Source organism: Protopterus annectens, chromosome 6.part0, assembly GCF_019279795.1.
Source record: "Protopterus annectens isolate FY-2018-M chromosome 6.part0, PAN1.0, whole genome shotgun sequence".
Taxonomy (NCBI): domain Eukaryota; kingdom Metazoa; phylum Chordata; order Ceratodontiformes; family Protopteridae; genus Protopterus; species Protopterus annectens.
This window is the reverse complement of record NC_056737.1, coordinates 1,701,789,343-1,701,801,433: the sequence shown is the minus strand read 5'-3', so window position 1 is coordinate 1,701,801,433 and position 12,091 is coordinate 1,701,789,343. Positions and strand designations below refer to the sequence as shown.

At 44.0% G+C, this 12,091-nt stretch overlaps 1 protein-coding gene across 1 annotated transcript in view; it reads right to left on the bottom strand.

Moving 5' to 3' along the window:
• WDR12 (WD repeat domain 12) overlaps window positions 1-12,091 on the bottom strand; it is a gene marked incomplete in the record, with an annotated part of 668,024 nt that overhangs the window by 242,478 nt on the left and 413,455 nt on the right. Inside the window, 1 exon segment of the mRNA XM_044075093.1 lies at window positions 5,695-5,740. Coding sequence (XP_043931028.1) covers window positions 5,695-5,740 — 46 coding nt within the window.

Genomic DNA, 12,091 nt, shown 5'->3' with positions numbered 1-12,091 from the left:
TTTGTGAATATATGGTGGTCTTACAGTCACTTGCACATTGCAGTCTGCTGCAACAGCCTGTCAATGATGCAAAGAAACAAATGACACATGCACAGTGAGCCTGCAGTAACTCACACCTATAAAATAGGAATTTCTAGGATAGGTAAAGATCACCTGGCGAGCGGGTTGAATACAGCAACACAAAGTACCATTATGCCCAAACTGAGAAATGTTTTTGTTTTAGACTAAAGGTACATCAGATCCTGATCAGTCTCAATAAGACATGCATGGGAAACTATGAAGACTGTAGCAGCCATTAAATTCATGTCACAGCAAAGATCAAACCTGGTCCTTGTGATGCACCCTCATTTAATAAGCAAAAGCCATGACTTGCTTTGCTTACTTCAAAGGCACAAATGACATACACTGATGAGTGTTCATCTCTGTACTTATGAACACTATCATCTGCAGAGAAGTCAGAGGACATCTTTCCACGTATAGACACCAAGGACCACAGCCAAGGGAGTACAAACTGCAGGGACTGTTGTAGTGAATTCACAAAAAGGCCATCAGGAACCACTTGCCTAGGTAAGGAAACATGAAAATCTTTTTCCTGCAAGGTTTCATTCAACATGGACAATATCTCAGTTAAGTCCTGAAGTTGAAGGAAACCTAATGCACTACTTTATACTAGAAATAATGCCCCCCAGCAAACTGTAGGAATCTCATACGTGAACCCCAAACATTAATGCGCTGAAAATGCCTACCATTATCCAGTGATACTACCTATGTGGTATCAAGGACACGAGCTCCTAGAGGTAGGTCACCTGGAACTGGCTACACTGGAATTCTTGGTTAAAAATCACTATCCATCCCCTCTAGGAGGCTACAATGTGAGAGTAAAACTACATGACCCAGTTTCAAAAATGGCACAGTATCTAGTCTCCTTCAGCAGCAGAATACTGGTCTATTCCAGCACATCCTGGAGACAGACTGGTCTGCTAACTTAGCTCTTTCCAAGAGGGTGTCAATATACTGCAAGATATGGCCAAGGGTAACCATGCCCAGAAGCCACTGACCCTGTCAGTTGGTACTACAAACTGAGGTAGATATGGAGACCCTTCACCAAAAGCAGTCCTATACTGAAATCAGGATTGCTGCACTGCACCTGATGGGGTTGACCACTTGAGAGACTTGGAAGGCACTTGAGGTGCAATCATAGCTTATTTAGTGCTTTCTTTTACATGGCAAGGAGGCATTTTTTTCTTTAGAGCTGTCTAAGCTTAGAAAAGGAAGAAAAAAATGATTTTTATGGGCTCTCCAGAAAGAACAATGGGGGTCAATTCCCCCTTCAGGAAGACAAACCATTCCTAAGTAGCCAGACCAAACAGCAGATTGCCCTTAGACTTTGCATTCGGCATGTTGCTCCTAGATTCCCTCCTTAACAGAGGACAATGACAGACAAACTACTCATTGCAAGAATATTTCTGGGTCTGTGGTCTTAGCAAAGCATCATCACAGTCAAAGCTATGCCAATCAATGAACTAGCCCACTTTGGAGACACGGAGGGTCTCAACACAATCTTTCTTCAGCCACAAACAGGAAGGTACTCAAGCTTTTGTAGCTCTTCATCTACAAGGTGAGACTGGAACTTGAACTAGTGATGCAGAGAGAGAAAGGCCATTAAGTCCCAACATGATGCAGAAGTACAAAATCTTAGGAAACATGCAAGGAGTTCTAGAATCCTTCTTGGTGACAAGATGACAAAGTGGTTTCTTGAATGCCTGCTTGAACAAAAAGGACACAAAGGAGTCGGATATAGGATGTTAAAAGGAGTTCCAACCATGAGCTGAAAAATGCAGAGACAGCATGCCTCCAAGCAGCCTGCACAGCATCTTTACTGATCAGCTCCAATGACAGACGACCCAAGCTACTTCCTAAAGGCCTTGATCTATTAACACTGGGTTTATTTTCTTGTATTGTATACCTCTATAATATGCATTTGTCTTGTATATCTACTTCACTTTGTTTTATGCAAAATCTTTGACTGTTAAAGTTAAGCTGATGTCATGAAAAAATGTCTGTGATTCTATGTAGCTTTTCTCCCCGGGCCTCCACTGAAAATGGGTCGTTGGGTTCAATGGACTTTCCCAGTCAACAAATATCAATAAATAAATAAATAATAAATAATTATTAGAGTGCTTACTATCATGGCACGGTACAGCCTATACCAAAAGGATGAGACAGACATTCCCTGCACAAGAATTTGTCATTTGTTGCCATCCTTTTGGTTACAAAGGCTTAAAGTTTCTTCACTGAAGGCAACTAGTGGCAACATGGGACTTTAGTTGGTGTAGCCTGATTTGGTCCGGCTATAAAGAATAAAAACAGATGTCTGCCAGACCCTGGAGTTAACTGCATTTACCTGGTTTATTCATTAAAATATTTGCAAGTGTTTTTCTCCCCAAGATGGATTACTTTTTTCTTAACTGTCTGATGGTAGTGGTTGAGCTGAGCTGGGCTGCTGGTTCAAGAACTGTGGATTTGAAATGTGTTCTGCTCAGTGTACTGCCAGATGCAAGCTGTTTATTCCCCGTATCAGGATGGTTCTATAGTATACTGGTTATGGTTGACCAAGTTACTCAACTTAGACGTTTTGGCTTCAGGAAGGAAAGTGTTTCCCATACATCAGGGGCTTTCACACTGTGATTTTAGGTCACAGGATTGACCGGGATTGTTGCCAATTGTGTAATTGGCCATGAAAGAAGAATTTTCTTGTGTCCATGTCCCAGGATGCATTGGGGTAATAACTGCTAGTAGTGAAGACTTTCATCTTCCATCATTAATCTAACAAAACACTGACGTTCTCTACAGGTCTTTGGGCTTCAAGGCAAAATGGAAGCCACAAACTATAATGTTTTATAGCTGATTATGCTGTTTTTAAAACGACTGGTTGAAGTGGATATGACTCTACTTGGCGTGGTTTAAGAAGCAGGGTTTTGTTTTTTTTTAGCAGTTTGTATCCTGTTTATTTTTGTTGTCTTTTGATATTTTAATATCTAATGCCCTGGAAGTATGGCAGCATTGAGCAACATAGTTTCCAACTATGTTTTAACTGCACAGTTTTTACAATGCTTTTCAGCCATAACTGTAATCTTATTCCCTGCTTAGACAGGATTCTTTTTTATGTCAAATTTATTACATAATGTTCTGCTATAAAGAATCCGGATTTTGTAATTCTTATATACTGTTAGAGAATAAGCACTAAAATAAACAATCTTGAGGGGTTAAATCTTTGACACTTGTGAAATTGTTTTACATCAAGTTCCCTTCTAAAGCAGTAAAGACACAACTGGTACAAAGTCTTGGCTGGTTATCTGACAATCCCATATACACTTTTGTATGTTGATAAGGTATATATACACAGGAAACATACCAGACGATACCAAGGAGAGAGTCCCACACCAAGTTAAAAGCAATAAAAAACTGATGGGCTCAGGATGAGCTCATTTATTTTAGCAAATCTATGACATCAAGGAGCACATTGGAAGAGTCCTACATTTGGGACTTCCCAAAGGTTTCCTAAAAGCCGATTTGTGGAAAGGATACCCGCAACAAAACAGAGGCAGATCAAGGGAGGGTCCTCAATGTTAGATCCAAGATTCATTCATAATGCTGCTCCTTTTGAAAAGGCAGAAGTCTGCTGATCAAAGAATAAATTATGTAATGCACAACTGTCAACATTTTGAGAATGTTTTGCTTGGGCAATGTGGCTGACGAATATAGTACATTCTTGCATGTTTAAACACACAGTGAATTTTTACAGTCACTTCTTAGGTTGAGTTTCAGATGGGCAAGGACATAGTTTCTATACATTTTACTTTTTGTTCCTTTACTGCTTAGTAAATAATATACTTTAACTCTGATACTATAGTTGACATAGTTTGAAAAAAATACAAGTTGGGGGTGGGCGAAGAGATGATCTGCCTTCTTCACGGCAGACAGCCCAGTGTCCAATTATACTTAGATTGCCATAATAAGACCACCTAAAGATATGCTCTAAACAAAGCAACAACTCAAGGTTTATTCTCAGTTTTTATCCAAATACATGTTCAACCTTTTTTCCTTGGACAAGGGCAATAGGTGCTGACTTTACTGTCTATTTGAAGCAAACACCACTGGGAACAAGAGCTGAACTTGGCTAGGCGTATAAGGGCCTTGGGTCAGTCTAGTAACCTCCTATGATCCTATTTTCAAGAAGGGGAACAAGGGAGGGTGAGCCAAACCACAATGGATTTCATGAGATGATGGTCCTTGGGATCTTCAATAGCCACTGAGAATGTCATATACTGCCAGCATACTTCAAACAAGGACATTGGTCCCTTCTGACGCTGCCACAAAACATAAAGGATGGGCAGAAGGCCCTTGGCATCTAGATTCTGCCTATGCACGCATGCAACCCCCACAGTGAAGAGGGTACAAGACAGATACCAGTTAGACACTTGGGAATGGACACCAGGAAACTGCATACAGTGAAGTGGGAGCTGTCAGCAGTGCCTGAAAGGCCTACTCCAGATCCTGCACAGGTATCCAAATAGTGCTGTCTTTCACTAACTGACTGATCTCCCCATTAACTAATAACAAAGTTACAGAAGCCAAATGAATGGGTTACAGCAGTCAAATGTCCTGCATCAGGTTAAGATTTAAAAGGCATGTTTCTACATGCCTATGAGAGAGGCTCAGCTCAGGAAAGGTAAAAGGAATCGATTCCAGGGCCCTGGCTCTCAGCCAGTGTCATGCCATGGTACAATGCACTGCGTGTGTAAGGTAGCTGAGGGATATGTGCACTAGTGTTTGACTTTAAGGTGGAATTGAAAACCTGCATCTCTGTCTCTCTCACTGCTCCAAGCAGCAGATGCCAAGAAAGCACCTATGCGGGCAACCAAAAGCCAACAATCAGGACACGGACTCTTCACTAGCTGGGGATGTTGCTGTATATGACAGGTCAGAGGTCAATTCAACTGCTGTGTGATTAAGAGGAGGATACAGGTTTTAAGATGGCCTCATCATTCCTTACCATGCCCCTCTCAGGCTCCTGCCTTGAGTCATACTACTGGATTTGCAGCTAGTTCCTCACTGCAAAACTTACAATGCAGTAAGCTTTGCATAGTGAGGTAATGACTGAACTCATGGCAACACCAGTGAGATGCTGGATGAATATGGTGAGAAAGGAAGCACTCACTAACACCATACTCAACCAAAACAGAAAACTCATGTGACGTTCTTGAATGATCTGCCAAAATACAAACTCTTGAAAGGTCTGTATTTCCTCAGTATGAGACACTGGAACTTCAACAATGTATATTAGGATGCAATCCAAACTGCCTGAAGAGGTAGAAACAACTAAAAAATGCTGGAGATGAGCAAACATATCATCTATGCTACCAGGGTTCCCTGGCAGGGAAAAAGCATGCACAAGTCACAATCATGGCATGTTAAGACTGAAAAGAGAACCTGCCACTAAGAATACACTCCCAGAATACCAAACTACCCACTCACTGCAAAAAGAGCCCCAAAAATAAAATGTATTTTTATACAATGTTTCTATTCCACAAAAACACAACAGCACAGCCTTAACTAATGTTACATGTCACAAAGATTTCTTTTAAGTAATGGTTTAATAAGTAAGCAAAATAACGAGAACAGTTCAATTACCTGCTGACCAAATCTTTACCATCTTGTCCCAGGATCCACTGCAAAACTACAAAAAAAGAACAAAAACAACTGAAATACTGCTCAGAAAATCGCTAGCCAAAAAAAAAAAAAAAAAGAAAGAAACAGTCCAACTTTCAGGTCTTGCTGAAAATTCACACATCCTTCCAGAAATATAAATATATTTAGTACAAAAATTAATATTTTGTGTCTTTTCATATTAAAGGTGCTTCTCAGAATCCTAGCACTCACTGCAACTAATATTCATACGCACAGAGTGATTTGTGCCAGTGAGGAAGGCTGAATATAGCTCTAAGGTTCTCCACAATGATGGGGAAAAGCAAGACAAAGGTTAGGAAGGGCGTGAGACTGGCCAGTACGGAGCAGAATCTCTATGCACATTGCCAAAAAAAAGAAGTTATGTACTCACCATAACGTTCCATGTGTGTAGTCCATCTCACCGAACATTATTACATGTGGGTTCAGAGCCGATCCTCGGCTCCGACTCGGCTGCTTAGAAAGCCTGAAAATTTCTGATTGGCTTGTGGCTAATGGGTATCCCATGATGCATGCGCACATTCCCCAGATCTTGTTTGCTACTAGTCTACCAGAATCAGACATAAAAAAGGAACAAAGGTCTGGAAGAATAAACTGTAATAAAAGGAGCCCTTGTGGCAAAAAAACACTACAGAAAGGGAAAAAACTGTATCCAGATCCTCCAGGAAGGGGGCTGGTGGGTGGGTTCATAATAATGTTCGGTGAGATGGACTACATACATGGAACGTTATGGTGAGTACATAACTTCTTTATGTTACGTAGTCCTACCTTGCCTCCATTATTAAATGTGGGACAGCATCCCTAGCATCTTGAATGAGTGGCTCACTGGAAGATACTCCTGAGTACCGTGGAACCAAACAAAGCTCTACCCCTGGAAGTTAAATCCAATTTATAATGGGAAATTAAGGTATGAGGGGTAGCCCATGTTGCTGCTGCACAAATACTATCAATAGGTGTCCTGGCTTGGAAAGCAGCAGAAGTAGAGAAGGACCTGGTGGAATGTGCTTTAACTTCAAAGGGTAACTCCTTTCCTTGAGAACTGTAAATAAAGGAAATACAACTAGAGATCCAGTTCGAAAGTGTAACCTTGGAAACTGGCAAGCACATTCTCACCTCAGCAAAGGAAATAAACAGCTGTTCTGAACATCCAATTGGTTGAATGTATACTCTGCTTTGTTGGAGTGATTAGGGAAGAACACTGGCAATTCAATTGTTTGGTTTAAGTGAAATTGAGAACAGACTTTAGGAATAAAGGAAGGGTTGGTCCGGAAAGACACCCTATCTTTGTGAAAACTTAAGTATGGAGGTTTAACAGACAGAGCTTGTAATTCAGAAATTCGCCTGGCTGAGGTTAATGATACCAGAAAAAGAGTCTTCCAAGACAGAAACTTCAACTGACAACTATGAGCTAGCTCAAAGGATGGCAAAGTAAGTCTAGACAGAATTAAATTCAGGTCCCAAGGTGGAATGGGGGTCTTGTACAGGAGGTGTCAACATTGTGAAACCCTTAAGAAAAGATTTGCACAGTTTGTGAGACATAAGACTGGAATCATTAATCCCCACATGTAAATGAGATATTGCTGCTAGTTGAACTCTTGAGTGTAGAAGCCGCTGAACCTTGGTGAAAGAGTTCAGAAAGAAACTCTAGAACAATAGTAATGGGAGCTTTAAATGGATCAATTTCTCTATTGTGTGCCCATATGGAAAATCTCTTCCATCTACTATGATACAATTTTCTGGTCGAAGGCTTGTGAGAAGAGGTAATAATATGAGTTACAGCTGGAGACAAATCATGAAGCCTGACTAGTGATGGAATTGGAGCAGACATGCTGTCAATTTGAGAGTGTGGAGACTGGGGTGAAGAGAACCTGACATGTGTGTCAGGAGGTCTGGCACTGGGTCCAGCGTCCATGGGCAATCCAACAGGTGAGGCCCGAGAAAAGGGAACCAAATCTGACAAGGCCAGTAAGGGGTGATGAGGATCATCTTGCTTCCCAACAGCATTGCTTTCTGTATGACCTTGGAGATGAATGGAAAAGGAGGAAAAGCATAAAGGAGTCCCGGGGGCCAATCGTGGACTACTGCATCTCTTGGAGACTCCCCCGGAGTGGGGATTAGAGAGAAAAAGGTGCTGCATTTGGTGTTGATGGGACTGGCAAAGAGGTCGCAGCAGGGTTGTCCCTACTTGTGAAAGAACATGCTGGCTATTTTCTGGTTCAAGGACCAGTTGTGAGGTAATAAAATTACCCTGCTAAGCTTGTCCGCTATTACGTTGGAAGTCCTTGGGATATGCGTTGCAACAAGAAAGTGTTGGGAAGAAATCGCCCAATCCCAAACTCGCATGGCCTCTCAACATAAGGGGTATGGATCTGGTTCCCCCTTGTTTGTTTAGATACCAAACAACCAACATGGCGTCGGTCTGGAAAGCTATCGTCCCTAGAGGAAGAAGGTCGTGAAGTGCTTACAATGCTAGAAGCACCGCCCTCATCTCTAGGACACTGATATGCAGATGGGCCTCCTGCTCTTGCCATGTGCCTTGGACAGTCCTGCCAAGATAACGCCCCCCCCACCCTATCTGAGAGGCATCCGTGGTCACAGTGGCAACGGTTCGGTGCGGTACAAAGGGAGTCCCTGTGGGAAGATGACCTGGTTGAATCCACCAACGCAGGTCCTTTTTGCAAGAATCTGTAATCAGGATCTGATGATGTAGGGGCAACTGCTGAAATGACCACTGGTATGACAGGAGCCACTGGAGTATTCTCATATGTAGTCTTGCTAGAGGTACCAAGGTTATGGTTGATGCCATAGTCCCGAGAAGCGGCACCACCTTTGCTTTGACTCTTTGAAGGGGAAGTATTCTGTAAATTTGTTGCACAAGATTCTGTATTCTGTCTGTAAGCAGTCTGGCTGACATCTCAACCGTGTCTATGTTTGCTCCTATAAAAGTTATAGACTGAGTGGGCAAAAAAAAGAGGATTTTTTTCCAGTTTATCGGGATTCCCAACTGGGAACAGAGCTTGATTGTGGAATTTCTTGATTGAATTAGGCGATGCCTGGTGGTGGCGGTCAGAGCCAATCGTCCAGGTATGGAAAGACTTGGATTCCCGGACGCCGCAAATGAGCTGCGACTACTGCCATGCACTTGGTGAACACCCGGGGGGGGCTGTGATGAGACCAAAGGGCAGCGCCCGAAAATGGTAATGATTGGCTCCCAGCCGGAAGCGTAGATAGCTCCTTGATGCTTTGTCCATCCTTATGTAGTAGTAGACATCCTGGAGATCTATTGAACGCATCCAGCTGTCTCTCCCCAACAAAGGGAGTATGGATTGTAGAGTGACCATTCGGAACCTGGACATGCTCGTTTAACCTGCTGAGGTCTAGGATGGGTCTCCAGTCCCTTTTTCTTTTTGGAACTAAAAAGAACCTGGAGTATGTTTCGAATCCTGTCTGGTCTGTTGGGACCTTTTGGATGGCTCTTTTTAATAGCAGCTTTTCTATCTCTATAGCCCCTTGATCCCTGTGATTGGGTGGTACATCTGGGATCCTTTTGGGAGGGCGTGGAGGATGGGAAAAGGGTAGAGAGTAACCTCTGGTAATGGATGTCTTGTACCCACTTGTCTCAAGTGAGATTTAGCCAGGCTTCTGGGTACAAGGACAGGCGACCCCCGACCGACTCCAGAGACGCACAGTCGGGTACCACATCAGGAACGCTGATAGGGAAGGTCACGAAAGGAATCGCAACCTCCCTGATTTTGTGGGTCTCCCCTGCCTCTAGGGCAATGTCTACCATTATTTCCTCCTCTCCTGACTCTGAAGGAGGAATCACCTTGTGTGTCCTGGAAAGGTCTCTCTGATTTCTTGAACCACATTTTGCCACTCTTCTGACCTTTAGGGTAAGGTCTTGAAGGAACGGTAAAATGAACTCTCACGGCAGAGAGAGTATTTCCTTCCTGCTCACACCTGGTGAGGGTATCTTTCACCTTGGGTCCAAAAAGAGAGGATCACTCCACGGGAGCATTGGTGAACGTTGATTTGAAAGGCTCAGCAAAGTTGCACAGACGCATCCAGGAATGTCTTCTTAATGAGACTCCTGAACCCGCCGCCTTACTCGCACCATCAGCTGCATATGCGATCAGCCGCATGGAGGAGTTACCAATAGATGTGAGGGTAGCCAACTGAGCCGACACTGTAGATGGGATTGCTTCAGTCGAGGTACCCTGAACAGCATCTCCTAACTCCTTTAGGAGATCTCTCTGAAGTCTCGTAAAATGTGAAAGTTCAGCGATCTGAGTGTAAAAGCCGCTGAAGAGAAGATACGCTTCCCGTACCTATCCATCATCCAGGATTCCTTGTTAGGTGGATGGATAGAAGTCGTCATCTCTGCTAGTTCCTTCTTAGTGGCCGCCGCCACCACCATGGCATCAACAGGTAATCTCTTAGATAAAAACTCTTTGTCCTTAGGGGCGGAGAAAAAATGTATTCGGCCTCCTGGGGACCGGTTCCACAGTATCGGGAGTCTGCCATGTCTTCTGACTCATGAGATCTAGCAATTCATCAAATGGAGGAGACACCCATGAAGCTGAGGATTGAGACCCAAAAACCTTCAGGTACACTGACTCCTCATCGGAAGGGGTAACGGGTGGGCCAGACGCCTCTCTGCCTGAGGATCTCCAAAATGTCTGCAAAGGAGACATCTTCAGAGGACGACTTAGGGGACCCCCTCCGACTCATCAAGGTCAGTGTCAGATGTATAAGACTCATCAGGGGAGTCTACATGCTTCCTCTTACATGATCTCTTCCGAGGGGGCTCCTCAGTGGGGTCTTCTGGGGAGGTCTCGGAAGATCGGGGACTACCCAAATGGGGGTCCTGTGGCTGTGAGTCTCTACCATCCCAGGGAAGAGAGGATGCTGAGACCGTATTCGGCGCTTGAGGGAGTATAGCATCAGTACTCCTACGTGGTACGGATGAACTATCCAACATGCTCCTCATCTTCACGAAAACAGATTCCTCTGGCTCCAAACGACGCCCCGGCTCCAAGGAGAGCATAGGCACCAACGGCTCCAAAGGAACTGGCTCAGAGAACGATGTAGGGTCCGAGCTCACTCAGGCCGGCACACCAAGAGGAAGACTCGGCACCGAAGAGGTTCAGTTCCAAGTGCCCCCCTCGGGCCCGACCGAAGAGCTTCAGACCCTAAACACTTCGGATGGCGCCAACAGTGTTGGAGCGGGGCTCAGCTCCGAGACAACCACCTGGGGTGCTGGAGCCGAGGACACCACTACAGTCGGTACCGACAGTGTCGGCTACAAAGGCCCAATCTGGGTTGGAGGAGGAAAGAGAGCAGGGTCGGTAACAGGAGTCAGCTCTGAGACAGAAGTGGTCGGAGCCGATAAATATTTTGGCAAGGCCGATGACTTAAGGAGTCTGAGCACCACTCTCTCGATGTCTTTTCAGAAAATCTCCTGGAGGATCTGGAAGACAGAGTTGGAGACATCGCTCTCTGGAATACAGGTGATTTCAAAGTAGGGGAGACCGGTGGAATGTCTGTAGACCGGCTCCGAAGAGGACTGCTTGTGATCGGCACCGAAGCACTGGTTGCTGACACTGCAATGTCCGTGTCCAGAAACTCGATCGGCTCCGAGGACAGTGGAGCCGAAGAGACAGAGACCATCTCCGATTTAGGTAACTTCTGTGGAGGTTCAGAGACAGAAGTTGAGGCTGAAGAAGGCTTTGTGGAGGTCTTGACCTTATCTTTGCTGGAAGAATGCGACATAGCAGAGGACGAGTTGGCTAGGTCTTCCTCAAAAGAAGTTTTTAACAATCCTTTTAGAATCAGCTTATTCTTCCATTCCTGGAGCACTCTAGAACTAAAGGAATGGCAAAAGAGACGAGTCTCTTGAAGATGTAAACAGTACACACAGACGCTATGTCCATCAGTGATGGACATTTTTCGAGAGCATTTAGTACACTTTTTAAATCCTGACTGTTTATGCTCTATGTTCCTTAGACATAATGGCAGTCTCAATAGCCGACTGAAGAGAAAAAGCAACACACTCTCTCAACAAGAGCGGAACTAGATCCTCTTACTTAAACAGATATAGCCCTATTTCTCACAACAAACAACCAAGGGAAGTTTTACTAGGCTCTCTAACTTAAACGAACTTAGTGTAAAGGAAAGGGAAAGATACTAATACCCCTAAGTAAAACGGTTTAGTAAAACGCACACACAGGCCCAAAATTTTATAGCAGAAAAGCAAAACCAGGAAAAAGTCAAGTCTGGTTAAACTGACACAATCGGTTATCACAATAAGGCTAACAGCAATAAGAAAAGCACTTCACAAGAA